General features: G+C 38.6%; 1 protein-coding gene across 9 annotated transcripts in view; it reads right to left on the reverse strand.

Annotated features, from left to right (window-relative positions):
- Positions 1–23,538, reverse strand: part of Dis3l2 (DIS3 like 3'-5' exoribonuclease 2) — a 332,047-nt gene that overhangs the window by 213,506 nt on the left and 95,003 nt on the right. For all 9 annotated transcript variants that reach the window (XR_011709223.1, XR_011709224.1, XR_011709225.1 and 6 more), the window contains exon 6: positions 4,386–4,620. Coding sequence is in view for 6 of the 9 variants with exons in the window: in XM_071619543.1 (XP_071475644.1) it covers positions 4,386–4,620 (235 nt within the window). In the remaining 3 variants the exon portion in view is untranslated. The remainder of the gene's footprint in view (positions 1–4,385; positions 4,621–23,538) is intronic.

Here is a 23,538-nt window from a genome sequence, read left to right on the forward strand (position 1 = left end):
TATGGTTAATGTTGTCACTTCAAAAATAAAAATTTTTGTTCTGTGACAGACACTGCAGACAAAGTTAATAGAAAAATGATTGACAGAATAGGAGAAAATAATCTGTTATATCTAAATTGAAACAGAGTTTATTACAAAAAAAATAATAAATTCCTGCAAATCAACAAAAACCTAACCCTGACAAAACATTGAGAAAATGATATGACTAGGCAATTTATTTTCAATCACAGAAATTTGAAAACTGGAAAATCTTACTTTTCTGTAGGGGTGTGATGATGTAAGCAGCCTCATTCATTGCTAGTGGGAGTGAAAACTGTGAAATCATTCTGGAGTGAATAAAAGCCTCAGTTAATAAATAACACCTCTGTTTGCTTTGTCTTCTGTGCATATATTTCCTTGGAGACTTCATGGGCTAGTCTGGCATAAGACTAGGGTCTTAGGATATCACAGGTTCTGACCAGCTATCTCTATCTAATATGACTACAATATCTACCTAGTTTAAAAGACAAGGAAGCAAAAATCCCCACTACAGTCTTTTCTAAAAGGGATCTGAACAAGACTTTGCTTATTTTTTTTTTAAGTCAGATTTTTAAAGACTGGCACAAAACAATGATCAAAAATTGTGGCTGATGTAAACTGATAGACACTTAATTTTTAATATAATTACTGAAACAAACTGTCTTCTAGTTGTATTAATCATCATTATACAGAGTAGGAGCTAGCAAAAGAAGAAACTAAGCTCTGAGAAAGAAAGAAAAATTCAGCTCTGAGGTTCAAAACACAATCTGGATAAGGGGTTCTTAGGGTTTCAATAACCCCTAACTATCACACTACAATAATCACCTGAGTCTGCTTTTTCTCAGCCAAAGGGGAATAAGGAAAGAGAACTTAAGGAAACCTAGGTACTAAAACAGACTGTCTTGGAGGATAACCTTAAGGGAGGAAAAAAGGGGGGGTTTACCTGATTCCTAGTGATGACTTGGGAAGGCCCTGACAGAAGTACTAAGAGCTGGATTCAAATCTCAGGAGGGATTAAAAATTCCACATGGAGCTGGACACAGTGGCTCACACCTATAATCCCAGCAGCTCGGAGGCTGAGGCAGGAGGATCGTGAATTCAAAGCCAGCCTCAGCAACTTACCGAGGCCCTAAGCAACTCAGTGAGACCCCATCTCTAAATAAAATATTAAAAAGGGGGCTAGGGATGTGTCTCAAAAGTTAAGTACCTCTATGTTCAATTTTCAGTACCAAAAAAAAAAAAAAAAAAAAAAAAATCCACATGGAGCCTCCTCTCCAGAAAACAGCAGAAGCTGCCAGATATAAAACTGGGAAGAGTCATCAACCTCATACTTCAAACCTATGCTCACTCATCAGGTACTGGCAGAGGCTTGTCTCTAGACCAGAAAATCGAGAAAGATCTCTGGCAGGCCCTATTGGAGTAGGGGCAGAAAACGTACATCATAGCCTGATGATGTCATGCTCACAAGACTCAGAGGCCAAAACCATTCTTATGATTATTGGTGATGAAAGATGCAGAGATTCAGTATTATTTGGCTATGATGATTTTTATCCTTTGGCACTTGCAAACCAGGAAACTCTTACCCAAACAATTTTGAAGCCACTGATACATTTCATACCAGGGGAACCTGACAGCAGTCTTTATATATAGATAACAGATTTCTATGTTAACAACAAAGCTGGTGCTTGAAGGCAGCAAAAGCTCAGTCTCAAGACACTGTGGGCCTGGACTTTCAAGAGGTCCCAGGTCTTCAGCTCGCTTGCCCAATGGCTCAGGATGATGTGTACTCCTGCTCTCTCCCTAAAGAAAACTCCTATGTGGGTCTGAGAGGCTCAGGGAACTTTCCTTTTAACACAACGATGGATACTTTCTGCAGGCAACTGGGGCTCTGGTGCCCACACCAGAGAAACTGATGCTAATTATAAAGATAGGAAAGTTTCCTGGGCAAATAGGAAGAAATCATGCATACACATGCAGTACCATTTGCTTTGAGTAAAGAAACATTATATTAAAACTAAAAAACAAACCAAAAAAAAAAAACCCCACTTTCGAACACAAGCATGAACTAGCCTTAAAAATATATTTGCAAGTACAATACAAAACAAAGAATCTTTCTAGAAGTCTAAGGAAAAGTTTATGGTATTCTTAAGGTTACGGTTTGTTTCAATAACAAATTTCAAAACCTTAAATGGTGCAAAAAGTACCAATATCTTAACTGTAACCAGATTTTACATTATTCTGAGCAAGAGAAGTTGGTTAAAATACCCTTAAAAACACAGTGATTTTTAAAAGAGCAAATTGCAATTTTCCTAAATATCAAGAGTGCAAGAAATGAGAAACAGCCATGTGGTTTCACAAACTCTCTATTTAGAGGCTAGCAGGAAAAAGAAATCTGTACCAGATACTGAGGAAGGATGAAGGCTGTTCCTTCGGTCAGTGCTACTAAGGAAGCAATATAAATAATAGTGGGTAGGAAGAATGGACAAAAAATAAGGGAAAAAAAGCATACATCCAGTGAACTTGTAAAGCACTCAATGCTTATTTACCTGTCAGAGGGAGGGAGGAGAATTACAACACAAAACACCTCAAAAATGGGTCTGGCATCAGGGTTTCCCAAAGGGCAAAGTGAACTGTTAGCACCCAACCCAGACATCAATCCTGTTCTCACTTACATCCATCAGTATTTTCTCACCCTTGCACTTGTACTAATTGTTAATAAGAAACTAAGGTGAATCTTATTCACTGAACTTGGAGCCCAGGGGAAAAGAGGCTGCTGAGATCTGTCAAGCACAATCTCCAGGGCTAGGATTCGGCAAAGTAGCTTAAAGCCAAACACTCAATGTGTTTTAAAGTATTTCTTTGCCTGGCTCTGTCCTGTCATTCTCTCTCCTTTGTGATCTTACTGACGAAGAATTTGACTATTTAGGGTCCTGGTTACTTCCCTCTCTTCTCATTAAAAAGACAAGAGAACTGACACTGCCATGACAATACACATGCACATTAAGCAGGGTAGCACAGGACTTGACCATTTTTAAAGAAGAAAGCAAAACACTAGAAGAATGAAACTTCAAGGAATTAAGCATCCAAATGAAATTAGCTGAACCCTGAACAGTGAAACCACTAGTTATCTAAGCAAAACCAAGAGGAACTACTATAAAATAAGAGGAACATGGATGCCCTAAAGTCAGTGGACCTGGGGTGGCAGGCAGGTGGCAGTGACAATTCTTGAAGTTGGAAAGTCATTTTGAATGAGTAGTACTTGCCACCAAAAAGGATGCATGCTTTCAGAACATGCTCCCTGGCCCAGCTCACTACCCCATGAGCAGTGGAGAAAAACAGGGTCATCCTTTACAGTCAGTTCCTAAAATCACCTCCAGCTTTCTTCAGGATGCAGTGGGCTTGCTCGCCAGTTCCTATCACAAGTTGTCTACTGAACATCCTCCTTTAGTAATCTTCTGGCATCCCTTCTAGCCTTTCTTGGGGACTGTGCCAGAGACTTCTGCCTGATAACAAAGCCCATCATCTAATCAGCCAGGCTAGGTCAGTATTGCTAAATCTTCTCCATTTCAGAGTACACAGAGGTATTAATTTGGCTAGAAAATACACTCCCTCTACTTAGAGCCTCTTAGAAACCTATAGTTTGGAATACTCAACTTGTCAATGCACCTTACTCTTCAGTTCTCTAAAGTAGGCAGGGCCTTTGGGTACAACACTTCATCTGTGTGTTTGCAACTGCTTTTTTCCTGCATAGCTTAGATGTTAATCAAAGAAAATAAGAATGGCTTTCTTAAAGGCTTAGAATCAAAATGTTTTCAAAAGATAATCTGCTCATAAAATTTAGGGTGACCTATGCCCACCACAAATGACAAAATAATTTTTAAAGGTAATGAAAAATCCTACTAAAGTCCTTTTTTATAAGAATTTTAAGGCTGGTTTAATTCTGGCTGGGGATGCAGCTTAGTGGCAAAGTGCTTACCTAGCATGTACAAGGCCCTGGGTTCAATAACCCCCCAAAAACGACAGGAAGAGGAAGGAGGAAGTAGGGAGAGGAGGATGAAGGAAGGAAGGAATTGTAACTCTGTTCACAACCACCACAGGGTGGGAGATCTGAAGGTAACTATTGACACAACTCAAAGCCCATTAGGAAAATGGCCACAGCAATCACTGCTCACAGGAACCGCTAGACAGAACTTCAGTCCCCTTTCTTACCACCAGCAGCTAAAAACTTGTCAGACAGCTAAAAGCTGCCACAGGTCAGTCACTGGGAATATATTAACTGTGCTGTGTGACTTCTTCTGTCGCAGAGAGAGAATTCCAATATTTAATCATTCACAAAACAGAATGTCAGGCAGTAGTCCAGGACTCACCCTTGTCCTGAGCGTGAACTGAGAGTTTCTCAACACCATCAACCAGCACATTTTGTGTGTCTCCATGTCCATCTTCTGAGTCACTGTCACCAAATTGAGCCTCTATAATGACATCAGGACTATCATTATAGCCTTTCAAGGCCTGCTGTGGGAGGTGGTGTCCACAGAGCTCCTCGGGAAGATCAGACTCGTAGGCAGCTTCTGTTTCTTTGTCATTGCTCTCTGGCTTAATTACCTGAAGAAAGAGAAAAACTCTGTGGAGTAGTTTTTTTTCTTTTCTAAGGAGAAAAACTATACATTCAGAAGCTGACAGCATTAGACATTCACCACACAGTTTGAAAAAGAGCTCTTATTTCCCAGGTGTACAAACTACCATGTGAGATAATCCCTCCAGCAATGCCAGGTTGATACTCAGCTCTTCAAGATACCCTGAATCAAGACTATATCCACTTCTCATTCTCCTGATCTACACTTTCATCCCTTCTCTCCCAAAGGTCTTGAATGCCAGAAAGTATCATGCTGCTTCTTAAGAGTTCATCCTATAGAACGAATCAGCATGTTCAAAAATGATAAGAGAATTCAACAAAGAATATGACTGTATTCCCAAGTGAAACCACTAGAATACAAAATGAAAGGGGATAGGGGACAAAATTATATATGAACCAGAGTCCACAAAATGTTCTCATTAAAATATAAAGTCTTGGGCTGGAGCTGTAGTTCACTGGCAGAGCATGTGCTAGGCCCTGGGTTCGATCCTTAGCACCATATACAGATAAAATAAAGGCATTCTGTTCATCTACAACTACAAAAAAAATTTTAAATATGAAGTCTTGTTTCTCCATTTTGAGGCTCAAATTGGTATATAAAGCACCTAGATTGATGCACATCTACTCTATGAAACAAGCAAAAAGGAGGGGAAAAAAATCAAGACACTAATCCACTTAATGACCTTGTCACATAAGAATCACATGACATCATTTCTGGACATTTATGGGCACTACATTAAAATAAATTAGGTATCATTCAGTCATTAAAACAACTACAACTCTGAGTATAAATCCATCCACATTTGCAAAAAGAAAAAGAAAAAGAAAGATAGCATCATTGAAATTTTGATTGAAATGCATTGAATCTGTATAACACTTTTGGTAATATGGTCATTTTGATAATATTAATTCTGCCTGTCCAAGAACAGGGAGGTCTTTCCATCTTCTAAGGTCTTCCTCTATTTCTTTCTTTAGTGTTCTGTTTTCATTGTAGAGGTCCTTCACCTATTTTGTTAAACTGATTCCCAAGTTTTTGTTTGTTTGTTTTGTTGAGGCTATTGTGAATGGAATGGTTTTCCAAATTTCTCTTTCAGCTCATGTCTGGTAATATAGGAATGCAATTGATTTCTGGATATTAATTTTGTATCCTGCTACTTTACTGAACTCATTTATAAGTTCTAGATGTTTTCTGGTGGAGCTTTTTGGGTTTTCTAAATACGGAATCATGTCGCCAAATGAGATAATTGAGCTCTCTTCCTCTTCCTAAAGGAGAGGGCTCCTTTGCCTAATTGCTCTGGCTAGAGTTTCAAGATCTATGTTGAATAGAAGTGGTGAAAACGGCCATCCCTGTCTTGTTTCTGTTTTTTAGGGGGAATGCTTTCAATTTTTCCCTATTTAGAATGATGAGGCCTTGGGTTCAACATATATAGCTTTTATAATATTTAGACAAGTTCCTTCTACCCCTATTATTTCTAAATAATAATGTTTTAAAAGAGAATGGATGTCGTATTTTGTCAAGTGTTTGTTTTGTTTTTGCATCTACTGAGATAATAATGTGATTCTTATCTTTAAGACTATTAAGACTTAAAGATGAATTACATTTGTTGATTTTTGTATACTGAGCCAATCTTAAACCTTACATCCCTGGGATAAAACCTACTTGATCATGGTATACATTTTTTAATGTTTTTGTAAGAGATTTGCCAATATTGTAAGAATTTTTGCACCCATATTCATCAAGGATATTGGTGTGAAGTTTTATTTCCTTGATGTGTCTTTGGTTTTGGTATCAAGGTGACACTAGCTTCATAGAATGTGTTTGGAAGAGTTCCCTTCTTTTCTATTTTGTGAAGTAATTTGTGAAGGATTAGTATTAGTTCTTCTTTAAAGGTTTGGTAGAACTCTGCTGAGAATCCATCCAGCCCTGGGCTTTTCTTTGTTGGGAGGCTTTTGATGGCTGCTTCACTTTCCTTACTAGAAATTGGTTGGTTTAAATTTTCTATATCCTCTTTGTTTAGAATGAAGATTCCTCAAAAAACTAGTAATAGATCCATTGTCAATCAACTATCCCACTCCTCAGCTTACATCCAAAGGTTTTAAAATCAGCATACTACAGTGACACAGGCACATCAATGTTTATAGCAGCTCCATTCATAACAGCTAAGCTAGGTGCCTTTCAACAGATGAATGAATAAAGAAGTTGTAGCATGTATATACACAATGGAGTACTCCTCAGCCATAAAGAAGAATGACTTTATGACATTTGCAAGTAAATGGATGGACCTGGAGATTATCATGCTAAGTGAAATACGCCAGTCCTAAAAGACCAAAGATTGAATGTTTTTGCTGACTTATGGAAGCTAACTCACAAAAAGAGAGTTAGAAGGAGAAGAACAGATATTCAATAGATCAGACAAAGGGGAAAAAAGGGAAGGGAGAGGGGATAAGAAAAGGAAAGATAGTAAGATGAATCCAAAATAATTTCCCTATGTACTTAGATGAATAAACCATGGTGAATCCCACCACCATGTACATCCATAAGAATGTGGTCCTAACTAGGATAAGCTATATTCCATCCTTGTACAATTATACTGAAATGAAACCTACTTTCATGTATAACTAAAAAAAAACAAATAAAAAAAATATAGCATCAAACCACAGGTTCTAGATGTTACTTGCAACACCACAGCATTTTTAGTAATCTTTCTGGTTGAGAAATCTATACAATTCAAGCATACAAATTAAAATTATTGCATGTTTGTATATATAAATATAAAAAAACAAATTTGATCGCCATTTGTAGTACATTCCTTTCATTCTTTGGAACACTTGTTGGAAGGCCCACCTTGTGCATCTCATGAGGCTACATCCTAACGGGATGAATATAGGTCTCATTCAACAAATGATTATGCAGTCCATCTCAAGGTGTGAAGCACTGTTTCAAGTGCCAAGTATGCCTCAGTGAATACAACTACCTGAGTGACAGTGCAAGTAAAAATAAACAGCATGAAACTAGAACACAGGGGCTGGGGTTGTGACTCAGTGGTAGAGCACCTGCCTTGCACACATAAGGCCCTGGGTTTGAACCTCAGCACCACATAAAAAATAAATAAATGAAAATAAAGATGTTGTGTCCATCTACAACTAAAAAAAAATTTTAAGAAAGAAAGACAGACAGACAGACACTAGAACACAGAACAGAGAAGGTAAGGCTATTCACCAGGAAGGCAGCTAGGCAGCCCCTCAGAGGAAGCAACAACAGAGCAGAAGCTTGCATAAAGTAGTGTCTGTTTCTCCTTGCGTTTACATTTGATAGGGCTAAGATGTTCCTGAGTTTAGCCAAAGGTTTCAAAACTGATGCCTACCTTCAACAAATCAGATTAACAGTCTAATTAAATCACATAAAGACCATGTTTAATGAAACATCTTCATCTTATACAAGGCAGAAAAAGCTATTAAATATTTCCCAAGCCATTTTAATGCCACAGGTTCCAATTAATACAATCATCCCCAGATAAATAATATTATAATGTCCACTTAAAAAACCAAAGTAAAATGTGACCAAGAAATACACATTCAACACAAATGCTCCAGCCAGGCATGGTGGTACACCCTGTAAACCCAGCTACTTGGGAAGCAGAAGAATTACAAGTTCAATGTCATCTAGGGAACTTAGGGAGAATCTATCTCAACATACAAATAAAAGGGACTGTAGATGTAGTTCAGTGGTAGAATGCTTGCCCAGCCTGCACAAGGCCCTGGGTTCAGTCACTAGTATCACAAAAAATAAAGAGTAAATTTTAGAATATTCCCAAAGTTTTTAAAAAGTTGACTTTACAAATATATAGAAACAGAAAAACTGGTAAACAATGATTAAGTTTTTCTGAGAAAACAATATTTTTTAAACCCTTCATTCCTAGTCTTACAAAGTAATGGAATTTTTCTTCTCATTTTTGCTGTTTTGACTACTGTCAGATTCATTCTTTGATTCACTCATTCATTCTCTCTAGAAGTTGTTTAGAAACAAACAAGACTCCTTTCCTTTGCTAGTTTAAAAAAAAAAAAAAAAAAAAGTTCAACAGATTAGGCCAGCCATCTCCAAAAAGAAAAAGATTTCCTCAGGTCCCTTCTTGCAAGAACACACACAAGTGAAGCCACAACGAGGACTGCATTTATACAATGAGAAAACCAGCTCCGTCTCTGCATCTGCCTTGCACATGAGTCCTGGTTTCGTAGTTGATCCAAAATAGATTATTCAGAAAACAAGAGAATTATTTTCTATATTTTTAATTGGTACATTATAGTTGTACATGATAGTGAGATTTGTTGTTTCATATTCATACAGGCACACAATATAACAATGTAATAATTTGGCTAGTATCATTCCCCAGTATTTTCTCTTTCCTTCCATCCCTTTCTTCTCTTCTACTGATCTCCCTTCAATTTTCATAAGATTCTCTCACCTTTCTTTTCCTTTCACCTCTCTAGTTTCTACATATGAGAGAAAACAAACTACCCTTGACTTTCTGAGTTTGGCTTATTTGAGAATGGGAGAATTTTACAACAAATTATGAAAGAGAAAGAATTTCATACAATTCAAATCAACAAATCAACTTGCTTAAACACACATGGTGAATTCAATAATATTTAGGAACACTTGCTCCTGACCATCCTGAAAGAATCCAGCCAATCGTGGGCTATGTGAGAGTGGCCCAAACACAGCAGGAGATAACACAGCCCATGTCTAAGGCATGAAGGCTTCAGCCTGATCACTGTTGATTTGTCCTTGTTATGGTTTAGGTATGAGGTATCCCCCAAAAGCTCATGTATGAGACAATGCAAGAAAGTTCAGAGATGAAATGGTAGAATCTGAGAACCTTAACCTAATCAGTGTGTTAATCCACTTGAATGGATTAACTGGGTGGTGACTGCAGGCAGGTACGGTGTGGCTGGAGTAGGTAGTTCATTGGGGGCATGCCTTTGGGTTTATATTTTGTCCCTGGTGAGCAAAGTGCTCTCTTTGCTTCCCGTGGCCATGTCCTGAGCTGCATTCCTCCACATGCCTTTCTGCCATGATGCTCTGCCTCACCTCAGGTCCAGAGCAATGGAGTCAGCAGTCTGTGGACTGAGACCTCTAAAACTGTGAGCCCCAAATAAACTTTTTCTCCTCCACATTCAGTTCTTTTCTTTCACAGTCCTATATTATCCTCACACATAGCTTTACCTCAACAACAACAATAACAAAAGGAGTTGGGGGCAAAATAAACAACAACAAAATTAGTGACAAGGTAAAGCTGAACTAGCAAGTAAAATACAGTCTCTATCATTCTGTGCATAAATCCACACACACTCTTTCTTTTTTTTTTTTCCTGAGAAGGAGTCTCTCTATAGTACCCAAGCTGATCTTGAACTCCTGACTTCAAGCTACCCTCCATCTAAGCTGGAACTACAGGTGCACACTAACACACCCAGTACCCTCGAAAGATATTAAAAAAGGGGCCCAGGCCTTCAATTGCTATTATGTATTAATTTCTGCCTCTAATGGTATGGTCCAACAAGCCACTGAGAAAATACAACATGGGAAACCAGAATTCTGACTTCATACAATTTGAAGGCTAAACAACAAAGGCAGTCTTTGTATGCACATGTGCATAAGTGTGTGGGGACGCACATACGCGTGCACACGCACGCGCACACATACACACACACACACACAGAATTCCTTAAGCACCATGATTCTTGTTAAAGCACTCCTTGTTAAAAATTATACTTTGGTTCATGCATAAAAAGTTCAAGGAACAGTCAATGGGAAGAGGAGATTAGTGAAAAGCAACAACCAGAGTATAGTAAACTTAACCATACAGACATTTTAAAAGTAGCCCAGTTGTGACTTTGTGACAATCTCCATGGTTTAGATTACCTATTCCCAAGAATTTGTGTTTTAGGCATAAAACTCATGGTTGAGTTACTAAAGCAAAAAAATGCTATAAGGTAACAGGACTTGTAAATCAAGTCACTCAAAACTGTGCCACTAAAATATAAATTAATATGTTGCATTTAAAAATATTTTCATTCTTGTTTGCTGACCCTGGGTTCATAATAATAGAACAAAAGGCATAGGGAAATCATCATGAGGTCACAAAATCTATGTCCTCTCAAATCATTCCTTAGCTCATATTGGTTAAGAACAGGGATGTTTCCTTGGGGAAACGGCTAACTCAAGCCTAGACCAGCACATAAACAAGATAAACCTGGAACATCTTGTCATATGAGGAGAACAAGGAGGCGGTAAGGCTGTGATGGGTGTTGTCTAAAGAACTCATGAACTACCATGAAATGGCTCTCTCTGGTCAACTTTAGGGAATTCTAAGAATTAGTACCACCTTTCCTATACAAATATACCTCAGAGGAACCTAAGAGTTGATGAGGTAAAGTTCTTCTGAAGTGTTTCAGCTAACTAAATAAAAAGGAACAAATGACGTTCAGTATCACCATCTTGCCAATCCTAATGAAATAATGGATTCAGAAAATGTTCATCCACAGTTGCTAACACCAATAAATCATGAGATGATTGGGAAGGAGTTTTATAATAGAAAAACCAGAGTGGCAATATCTAAATCCATTGATCAATATGAATACCATAAAAAGAATAAGCACTGAAATGCTTCCTGATTCACTATGAAAGGAAGTAGAATCAGGCAGGGTGGTGCACAACTGTAAACCCAGTGACTCAGAAGGCTGAGACAAAAGGATCCCAAGTTCAAGGATAGCCTCAGCGATTTAGTAAGGCCCTCAGGAACTTAGTGAAACCCTGTCTCAAAATAAAAAAATTTAAAAAGGGCTAGGGATATAGCTCAGTGTTAGAGGGCCTCCCAGTAGCCCCCCCTTCCCCACAAAAAACCTGAACCTAGATCTCATCTGACACAGGAAACAGAGGAACATGCTAAAAATAGGAAAATATCATACTCAAAACATACAATATGGGAAAACTTAGAGAAAAGTGACCCAGTTTTGCCAACAGACAAATCACAAAAAAAAAAAGAAAAGAAAGGGTGAACTTATATATACTTGCCACACATCAACTACAGGCAATATGTGGGCTTTATACTCATATTCTGGTTCTAACTAACCAACTGAAATTTTTGAAAAGAAAAAAGAAAAAGGAGAGAATCAGGAAGATCTAAATACTGATTAGGTAATAAATGACATTAATCAACTGGGGTTTATGTGTCTTGAAAATCTCTTTTACTCCATATAACTAGAGAATTTATGAATGATACGAATCCATCTACACTCACATTCAGCCTCAATCTTTCCCTTCAATTCCAGATTTATAATCTAATCACCTACCTGATGTCTTCATTTGAATCAAGAGAACCTTTGATTCCCACCAGAACCTGCTCTTCACCCAGTGCCACCTCTTTCAGCAGATAGCACCACCTCTCATCTGTTGCTCCAGCCCCAAATCCTGGCATCAGAATTGACTCTTTCCCTCTCATTCCACATTGGGCTCTTCAATCCATCAGAAGAGCCCAAGAAGTATCTTCATGCCATTTCCCCTGTTACTACATAAACTCAAGCAACCTTTATCTCCTTGCTGAAGTACTGAAATGTCCACCCTTCAGAGAGGTTTCACTGACCCTAACTAAAATAGCCCCACCTCGCTGTCCTCTCTCCTGAACACTGCCATTATTACTTTCTCAAAATATAGTACTTTTTCTGCTTCCCCAACTAGAATCTAAGTTTTGAGCACAGAAGCCATCGATTTTACTCACTGCTATACTCTTGAGAGTGAGAATAGCATTTAGTTGCCTCTCAAATATATGCTGAAGGAATGAATGAATATGGCAATTCAGAGACTTGCCAGGACTGTCTTCCCTGATCAGCTATAAACTCCATGAAGTGATAATGGTGAGGCCTGGTACACAGTAGGTAATCAACTATCTCTTGGATTAAGAATGAAAGAAGGTAAATTTCATATAACATCTCCACATATGTAAGACCTATCCATCTCTCAAGGCCTAATTCCAATGGCTACACACCCCAATAAACAATAACTCTCCATTTTTTAACAGACCCAAAGCAAATTATTTACACCTTTCCTTTGATACTTTTCAACTTCTTTACTATGCTAATGTTGTCTATGCAAATTATTTATCTCATCTTTTAAGACTATCTATTTATAAATTATATTTTTTACATCTTTGTATATTCTACAGCAACCTGCATAATCAATCTAAGTGCTCAACGTTTGATGATAAACATATAGAAGAATGGGTGGAAGAATGGGGAAAAAAAAGAATACAAAAATTATCAGAGTTTTCTTGACCACATTAACTAAAACAGCCTCTCTTGACTGTTATCTCTCTCCCTGATCTTACTTTACTTTTCTTTGTTGTCCTTACCACTGTCTGAAAAGACATTATCCACTTATTTACTTTCAAATATCTGTAGAGGTTTTCAGTCACACGAGTATGTGATTTAGAAACTAGTAGCCCAGTTTTCCTGGAATCTATAAAGTTAATAGGCTTTCTTCTATGGGGTTGACCTTGACAAAGTTAGAAAGCCTAATCCAGCAGCTCCCAGCTTTGAAGATGAGCAGATCCCTCTGAGATCTGGATGAAAACAGTAAGCCCTTCCTCCACAGGAAAATTCCCAGCAACAGACAGAAAAACTCTATAAGGAAAATACAAGTACCACAAGTCACGGATCTGGAGCCAAAGGCCACCACTTCAGACAGATCACTATTTTGGAGAGCTCTGAATGAAAGGAAGGTCCTGAGGAAAATGGATGTATTACTGACCTGGTTAACTGAGGACTTTTAAATTTCCTCTGGTTTCTCCACAGACCTGAGAGGGTGAAACAGCTGCCTGCACTTATTATTCCGAGCGCATGCTGCAACGGGATTATTTCTCCCTTGAAGATTTAGGCTAGTCTCTGGAGGACAGGATAGAAACAGATTAGTAAGAAACCAAATTGCTCGGTCAAAAGAACTTTTTCACTCTCAGTCTTGTTCCATGAGCAGAGTAGGATGGGCATCACCTAAACCCTGCTAACAAAAATAAACAATGAAAACAGGAGAAGAGCAACTGAAGTGAAGTACTTTCTAAGTGCCAACTGCAGCTACTAAAAGGCTCAAGAAATAGCACACTACAATACTTATTAATTATAATCTCTTACCCTGTCCCCAAACACACATGTACATGCAGAAACTTTGGTCAGCTATACCCCCACACACACACACTGTTAGTTTTACAAGGAGGATAAGTCTGTAATGTACCTACTGTTTTCTTTCAGAATGTAAAATTGGGAAAGAGTGGTGTGGCAGTGTGCTAAGGGGAAAAGGTGATGCCCTTTCTCCATTGGACAGAAATTCCTCTGCTCTGCAGGACAGAGAAGAGCCTCCAGGCCTCTGCAGTAGAACCCAGGGGGTCGGAGAGGACCTTGAAAGACCATGAGGGATGGATGAAACTGAAAGGCAGCTGTGAGAAGCTTAGCACTCAAAGGAACAGGGAGAGACCTAAGTTTAGAATCTTGAATTCAGACACACAAGAGAGGAAGAGACATAAGTCCTGGGAAAAGAAGCAGGTACAGCACGTGTGACTTCTGTATTTTCCAAGGATAAAAGCCTATGTTGGCCAAGGAATGGTGGTGTGCCTTGGAAAAGTCTACTTCAAAGACAAGAACACTGCTTTGGCCAGAGACACTATTCAGAAGGTGAGAAAAATGGCTACAGATGATGCTAATCTAAACAGCTGGCAGAATTTTAGAAAATGATACGAGCAGATATGTTTAAAAAAATTTAAACACACATAAAAAGCACTAGCACAAAAGAAAATAAGATAAATTAAGCTCAAGATTTAAATTTTCCTTTCATTCTCAGCTACTATAAGAGAAATCTGAAAAGAAAAGACGTGGAAGTGCTCTATCTAGAATATATAAAGACCTCCTACATATCAATGAGACAGAAAACTCACCAGAAAAATGGGGTAAAACTTTGTACTTTACAAAATAGAAATGCCAAATAGCCAGTGAAGGTGAAAAGAAGCTCATCTTCATGAGACATCAGAGAAATACAAGTTTAATCCATAAGGAGATACCACACACCCACAGATGGATACAAACTAAAACTCTCGACAGATGAGATGTTAACCAAATGTTAACAAGAATGTGCAGCAATGCGCTGCTGGCATGAATATAAACTGGTCCAGCCCTTTATGGGACAGAGCAAGGCTTCAAGGTCAAGCAGAAACAGATCCTCTGACACCCAAACCCTGGCTGAGTCCAATGCCCTGCCTGCCTTCCTCAGGATTGATAGGTGAGAACATGAAAAAGACAAGTCTAAGCTAAGAAAAACACATGTAAAAACACAAGTCAATAAGAAAATGCAAACTCTCATTTAGGAATAGCAAGCAATTGTGACCATGCACAGCAGGAGGGGAGAGGACACTGAAACAGGTGTGAAGAGGCCTGAATGCCATTTTGCTGAAACTTGCCTTCATTATAAAGTGAGTGCAACAAAGAAGAGCCAGCACCAACCCTAAGCCCGCCCAACTGGGGCTCTGTCACTTCCCAACTATGTGATCTTAGAAAAGCTACTTAATCTCTTTGAATCTTAGTTTTACCGTCTTTAAAATGGGGGCAAAACCATTGAATGTCATAAGGTTGTTGTGGGAACTGAGACATTATATGAAAAACTCTTAGCCCAGGAGCCTGAAATATGTTAAGAACATAATAAGTGAAAGATTTTGTTGTTTGTTTGATTCTCTTTTTTAGAGAAGAGGCTTCTCTATGTTGCCCTCCTGCCTCATGCCTGTAAATTCACCTACCTGCTAACTGGTGGAGGAGAGAAATTACAGATGAAATTGCAGGTGTGTGCCACAATGCTGGCAGCAAGAGAATGATTTAATAATAAAAAGGAACTCCATGGAGAGATTTTAAAACCCTGAAGAACAACTGAAGCAAGGATAAGGGAGAAGGATCAAAGTTCATTGCAAGACACTGAATTCAGCTAAAAGAAACAAAAGGAAGCACACTTCAATAGGGGGGAAAAGATTTAGTCTTCAGACCCAGAAGCTCAAGATGATGAGGAACACCCAGGCAACACATGGAAACATGGGTCTAGTGACTGAAGACAGACATCAGATTAGAGAGTTACCCACCACCAGCTAACAGCTATGCAAACGTGTCCCAAGGCTAAGTGTCCACTGAGAAGAGAAGTTAAAAACAGCCCTGAGGAGAGACTCAAATAAAAAGGGTCCAACAAGAACAGGAGTTAGGTAAATGGAGAGAATTTAAAATAATTATGAATACATGAATCAAAATAAGCACTAAGGCTGGGCGCGGTGGTGCACACCCGTAATCCCAACAGCTGGGGAAGGCTGAGGCAAGAGAACTACAAGTTCAAAGCCAGCCTCAACAATTTAGTGAGGCTCTAACCAACTCGGTGAGACCCTGTCTCTAAATGAAATACAAAAAAGGTCTGGAGATGTGGCTCAGTGGTTAAGCGCCCCTGGATTTGATCCCCAGTACCAAAAATAAATGAATAAGCACTAAGGCTTTCAGTATAACTGTCACATTCATGCTGCACACTCTCCCCTGTGCTTTTATACACATTTGCAGATCTGATCCACACACTGATCCTGGGTGATGCATAGGAGAATCATCATCTCCAACTCACAAGGTGGAAACAAGTTCAGACATGCCACAACCCACAGGTCCTAAATGGCAGAGCTGTCACATATGCACAGGTCTAGGGTTCTAAATCTAGTATTGGTCCCAAATTCTATAGAGGAACTCTCCCACAGGAGCTGAAGACAGATTCCAAGTGAGCTTTGCACACACAGCTCCATCACTGACACCCATCACGTGAAATGCCGCTGCACCTTCAATTGGCCTGGCAAGTAAAAATGAAGAGCCAGCTGTTCTGTGAATGCTCCGCTGCTATTCTCCCTCTGTACAGAAGAGTTCTATTGCTTCCTCTGGACCACTGCTAGTCCTTGGCTATTCCTTCATTGTAGAGTTCTTTGATCAGGCTAAATTCCATTTATTTGTTTCCATATTTCTCCTCCAGATAGCAAAACATGTCACATTCACCTTTATATTTCCCAGAGTCTCCCACAATGCCTAGCACATAAAACATAATAAATATTGGTTCCCTTTTCTTCTGAATAAGATTTGAATCAGCTTTAAAAGAAGGATTTTTGCAAAAAAAAAAAAAAAGTAATGGGAGATAAATAAATAATTATCAAGTAAGTGCCACAAAATGAAAATGCATGTTCATGTGATGCAACATGGTACTGCAATGTCTTCCATTAAACACAATGTGTCTGGAAGCCGGGAAACAGTCAATAGGTAGAGATTGAACCAACTTAACAGGCAAACATGAATATATACGAGTGAATAAAATTGGAAGACACTGAAATAAATGCATTTTTCTAAAGTGATTCTAAGCCTTCACATCTAAATTATAATTTAATTTTCAATATAAGTTCACTGTGCCCCAATTTGAACACATCAGCCTTAGCAAGAAAAGTCACAAACAGCCAGAAAAAGAAGAGAAAGCTATTTCCTGATCCTTCTAATTGTAAAGTAGCCTTCTGCCACCCAGAAATGGGGGAAACTGTCTGCACTGTGCAGTAAATTAGATCAACTGCAAAAGCAATTGAAACTCACCAGAATCAAGAGGAGGAACTGGCCACTTCATACCTGTTTAATGTGCATTAGATCTTTCTTCCCTTCCTTTTAAAATTAATATTATTGTATTTCAAAACTGGGGAGCAAACAGAAAAAAAAAAGTCCCTGTAACCAAATATTCAAACAGAATCCTAAATAAAAATATCAGATAACATTTCCATTAGGCTGGCTTACTCAAACTCCAAATGTGAGAAATTTCATAGCTTCCCTACATACTGATATAGAAAAAATGCTTCCTTGAACACAAAGGCCATATTTGAAGGGTGTTATTTAATATCATACAAAAGTCTATATTTACATGGGGAAAGTATTCCAGCATATAAACTCTATTACATTACCCTTGTGTACAGGTTGCTATCAACTTAGCATAATGAAGCATTTCCAAAAGATTCACAGATACCTCTGTCCATAGAACACTTCTGCTATTGGGGCAGCTGAGACAGTGTCAGCTGAAGGCTGGGCCCAGGAGACCATGTCCCGCAGCCCACCACCAGAGCCTGGGACGCGTGCAAATGCACATCAGGAAGTCCAGTTATGGGCTGCTTTTCCTTTCTTGGCTCCTCTGGCTGGGCTTCAGTGACAGCACTCACTTGCCACACATGTTTGAACAAACTTTCAAATCCTTTAATGGCACACTTGGGACAAAGTATAATATACTATTCAAGAAATACTTTGGAGTCAAGAGAAGCAATTGATATTTCCACAGGGAGTTCTTGACAAGGTTTGCCAATGAGCCTCTTTCACTTTAATACAACCAAGGACACTATCATCTTAAAGACATATTTGTAGATATTCTCAAAGATGTGGGTGTTATCAGGAATTTTGTTTGCTTCTGGTAGTTCATCCATAAGCAGCTTTCATCCATTTTACACAAACAAATTATCTCCACTCTTCCAGTTATTTAAGCCCAAAATCCTGTGCCATTCCTACCCATCACTCAGCTGATATCCCCTCCCTAACAAACACCCCCACCTTGCCCCACATCCATTCTGTCAATTCTATCAGCTCTACCTTCACTGCAACCACCTGGCTCAGTCTCCATCACCTCTCACCTGGACATGGGCAACAGCAGGTCTCCAGCTTCTGCTCTTGCCCCTTCAGCCTACTCCCAACACAGTGGTCAGAGTGAACCTATTAAACATAAGTCACATTATGCTACTTCTCTGCTCTAACCCCTCTAACCCTTTCCATCTCAGTCAGAGCTAAAACCAAAATCCTAACAATGAAGATGCAGAAGCCCTGTATGTCTGTGTCTTCACCCCCAAGCTCTCCAACCTCCCTAAGCCACAATTCTCCATCTTGGCCTCTTTGTTACTCCTTGAGCTCACATTGCTGCTCTCTTAAGTCCCCACATGGAGGGGTCTCCCACTCCCCCAGTTCTTTTTCAAAGCATCTTCCTGACAAGACCATCCTACCTAAAATCTCACACCCACTCCCCACATTCATATTGATCTTCTTAATTTTTCCACCTTAGTAATTATTACTTATTGAGCATGTTACATAGACTATATTATCTAAAGTTGGGATGTCCTTCCCAGTGGACTGTAAGCTTGAGAAAGACAAGAAATTTTTCCACTTGCTCACTGCTATATACCAGCACTTAATACAGTGTCTAACACATAGTAGGTGCTGAATATGTATTCATTGAGTAAAAGAGTGTTGATAAATGCCACAGTCAAAAAGATAACTATTGTCCAAGTAATAAGCATTTCCCCAATTTCTACCTCTACACACACACAAGATGATATCACTGGGCAATCTGCAATATACAATTTTGGCTACAATTTTTAACAGTCAAATGTCTAACTCCTAAGAGTCTCTTGCCTTTTTCATAAGGCCATGTGGCTTTTGCCTTACAAAGAGGCCCTGTCTTAGAACCCATTCTGAAGAGCACTGTATCATACTGCAAATGAGCTCCAAGGATTAACTTCAAATCTAGAAAAAGATGTGCAACAGTATAGACAATTCAAAAGATTGGTCTTATTTATTTATTGAGACAGGGTCTCATTATGTTGCCCAAACTGGCCTGGAAGCGACCCTCCTGCCTCAGCCTCTCAAGTGCTGGGATTACAGGTGAGCACCACTGTGCCCAGCCTGCCCATTTTAAACCACAGTGATGCAGAACAGTTTTGTGGAACTTTCTGTAAATTACAAAATATGTTATATACATTTCCTCACTGAAACTCTACAATAACTTAATAGGAGGTAGGATATTTACTGCCACCATCTTACAACTGAAGAAACTAAAACCTGGAGGGGATGAAGCTCAGATTATAACTCAGTGGTAGAGCACTTGCCTAGCATGTACCTGAGTCCCAACCCCAGCACTGCACCCCCACCCCAAACCAAAAAAGAAGAGAAAAGAAAACACCTGGAGAAGTTAAGTGGCTTGAACAAAGTTACAAAGGCTACATACAAAGCAAGTAAATAGCAAAGTCCAGTCATGCGCCTAGATGTTCCACCTAGATGATCCTTTAGGTGACATTAGTGTTATCCCCTTTAGACTCACAGCATCTTCATGGGACATCACACTGAGAAAACTCCCACACCCTTCTCAGCTGGGCAGCTGCTGATATTAAGTTCTTTCAACCTCAAGGGGCCCTGGCAGAATGGGGAGTAAGTAAAAGAAAAAGGAAAACTCATTCTTTTCCTGACTACTTTTGTTACCTAAACTCAGCAGTACTTCTTAGACAACTCCCTGTGCCATTACCACCTAAAACTCAAAACATTCACAACTACCCTGCTCCTTCCCTTCAAAGCATGTCCTGCTCCTGCTCTTCCCTTTCTCCCAATATCATCATCATTTCCTTCCAGGCCATTCAAGCTTACAACCTTTCACCGTTTCCAATGTTTAACATGCTAGTCACCAAATTGTTCACTTATCCTTTTACAAGCTCTTATATCTCCACAAATTCCCTGGAATTCTCAGTGACACCATCCTTTAAATCTCCAGAAATAAAAGTCAGATTACATTATTCTCTTACTAAAAATCTTCCATGGACTTCTCTTACCTGGAGAAACTACTTTTCTATTCTTGATCTTACCATTCAGATCTCAACCTTGTACATAAGTGGTTGCTTGTCTCTTCTATTTACTGCATTCTGACTTAAGTCTCTAAAACATATCCAATGTATTTGTAATTCTTGTTTCAGTTGCAAAAGACTGAAAAAACAACTTGAATTGTCTAGGTTTTATAAAAATAATCTATGAGCTTATGTAATACAGTTTATCTGATCACATGGAGAGGCTCAGATAATATTTACAGGACCATGTGTGCAGGTGTGTGCATGCAAGTGTGTGTCTCGGCTCAGTTTTCTCAGTATTAAATCCCTTACCAGGGTGGCCCTCTCCCCACAGAGAAGGATGAAGGAGGCAAGGAGGATGCCAGCAGCTCCAGATTTACATCTCACTCTCTTAGAGGCCAGCGGGGAAAAGAAAGAGAAGCTCTTGCTAAGGCACTCTGTAGTACAGTCACAGGATCAGATTTGCTATGACTGATCCAGGTTACTTGCTCACCCTGCACCAATCACCACAACAAGGAGGTGGACTGCACTGACACTTCCCCAATCTGAGGAATGTGGCCTAGTTTTCGATCCTACTAAAGGATAAAGCTTAAGTCTCTTTAGAAATGCTTCAATAGAATTCTTTTAAAAGACAATTCTCTGTATTTTTTGTCATAGAAATCTACTTGCAAAATTTTCAGAGCTTGCCTCAGTCAAAGATGTAGAACCAACACAATTTTTGATGTAGTATCAAATCAGGGATGTAACAATATACAGGAAAGAAAATAACCTGAAAAGTTTAAACACCTTGTCAAATACAAAAAAAAAAAAAAATCATTTGTATCTAATGTTTTTACATAGGTAGACACAGTATCAGATCATACCAACTTGCAGAAGAATATATTTCTCATCTGGGAGATACACTTCACTGATTTGAACTTACAGAAAAATAAGTTCAAATCAGATCATTTCAGAAAAATCAGGCAACATACAATGAAAATTTTTCAGGAACTAATGTAAGGGCCACAACTCCAGAGAATATTCCATACAGCCAGTTCACTACTAAGAGATTATGAACAATTACCTGAAAAGTCATGCAAAACTTCTATCCTCATTATTGATAACAGAAACTGAAACCATATTTCTCTGATTAATGATTTCTGGCATGCTGGAAACTATACCTATTGCTAGATTTTAAAAACAGATTTCAGGTATGGTCAACTCTAAAAATCTAAGTGGTATCCACAACCATCCATTCCTTCCTTCCGCCTGAAACCACAGGTCAAGGGATACCCTTCCCTCCACAAAAGACGAACCCCAGCAGGTGTGCTCTGGCCACTACTTCTTGCCTTGAGGGCTTTGAACTTTGAGAACACCCTCAGCCCCCTACTTCACCGCTCCCTTCCTCTCATATAAGTATAGAAATGTTCCCTCTTATTTCCCATCTTTGAAAACACAAAGTTTAAGTGACTGCATTAAAGTGAAATACAAGTAAATTTAAGAAAAAAGGGAATTTACTGGGAACAAAGTGGAACATTTCATGTCGATAAGAGGAAATGCATTAGTAAAACAGTGATTATAATTATATATGCACTTAATAAAAAATATTCAGACTACATAAAGTAAAAACTAACATGAATAAATTCTCAATCACAGTTATTTTCACCAATAAATAATAAAACTAGACAAAATACCAGTGAGGACACAGACTTGAACAACACATGCAGCCACCTTAACCTAAGAGACATTTATAGAATGTGACACTAAACAAGTGCAGAATAAAAATTCTTTTCAATTGTACACAGAACAATTACCAAGACTATATGCCGAGCCAAATTATTCTCAGTAGGCTTCAAAACACTGATACTTTACAGAGTATGCCCTCTGACCCTAACACAATTATGTTAGAAATGAATAACAGCAGTAGATCTAGAAAAGCTCCTAAGTATTTGGAAATTCAACTACACACTTACACTTAATAATAATAAATGGGTCAACAAAAATTTTCAAACGTTTCAAACTGAATCATAATAAAAATAAAACATCAAAATTTGTATGATGAGCATTTAGTAGAAACTATGTACCTATAGTAAGTGCCCATAATAAAAAGAGGGGAGGGAAAAAGAAGAGCATACATCAGTTGGCCAAGCTTCTACCTTGCTACAATTTGGATCTAAATATCTCCCAAAAGCTTGTGTGTTAAAGACTTGGAACTAGCTTGGCTACTGAGAGGTGGTAGAAACTTTAAGAGGTATGGTCTAGAGAGAGGTCTGTAGATCATGGGAGGTGTGTCCTTGGAGAGTACTGTGGAACTCCAGTCTCCTCATTTTCTTTCACTTCCTGGCCATGAAGTGAGCAGTCTGGCTCTGCCTTGCACTCCCGCCATAATGTGCCACTACAGGCCCAAAGCAACAAGGATAACCAACTGTGGAGTGAAACCTCTAAAACTGTCAAGATCAACCTTTCCTATTTGTAAGTTGATCACTTTAGATATTTATCACAGTAAGGAAACCTGACAAACACTTCAGAAGTTTGAGGGAAGGGGGCAAATGAAATGATAGTTTAACCCAAAATAAGTAGAAAGAAAGATATAATAAACTTTAGGGAAAATCAATGAAACAGAAAAACTGAAAAATCAAATGAATGTGATCACAAATTATTTTAAAATACAGATAAATTCATAAACCTTCCACTAAACTGATACATAGATGACTAATATCAGAAATAAAAGTGATTGGTAATCATTAGAAATCATAAAGAGGGCTGGGGATATAGCTCAGTTGATAGAGTGCTTACCTCACATGCACCAAGGCCCTGAGTTCAATCCCCAGCACCACACACACACACACACACACACACAAAAGAATAGAAAAAAAGAAATCATACAGACATTAAAAGGATAATATAGGACTACTATGAATAACTTTATGCCCAATATTCTACAACTTAGATGAAATGGACAAATTCTCCAACTGTTAATAAATTATCAAGATGAACATAAGAAGAAATAGAAAATCTAAACAGCCTTCAATATCTGTTATCAATATAAAAAGTATCAAAAATAGCATCATGTTTATAACTACCACATCTTATATCATAAAGAAATTTATACTTTCATTTAGGATGAAAATTTTACTAAGACTATCAGGGTATTTGCAGCTTTATAAAGTGTATCTATGAAAAACCTAA

This window comes from Marmota flaviventris, chromosome 11, assembly GCF_047511675.1.
Source record: "Marmota flaviventris isolate mMarFla1 chromosome 11, mMarFla1.hap1, whole genome shotgun sequence".
NCBI lineage: Eukaryota > Metazoa > Chordata > Mammalia > Rodentia > Sciuridae > Marmota > Marmota flaviventris.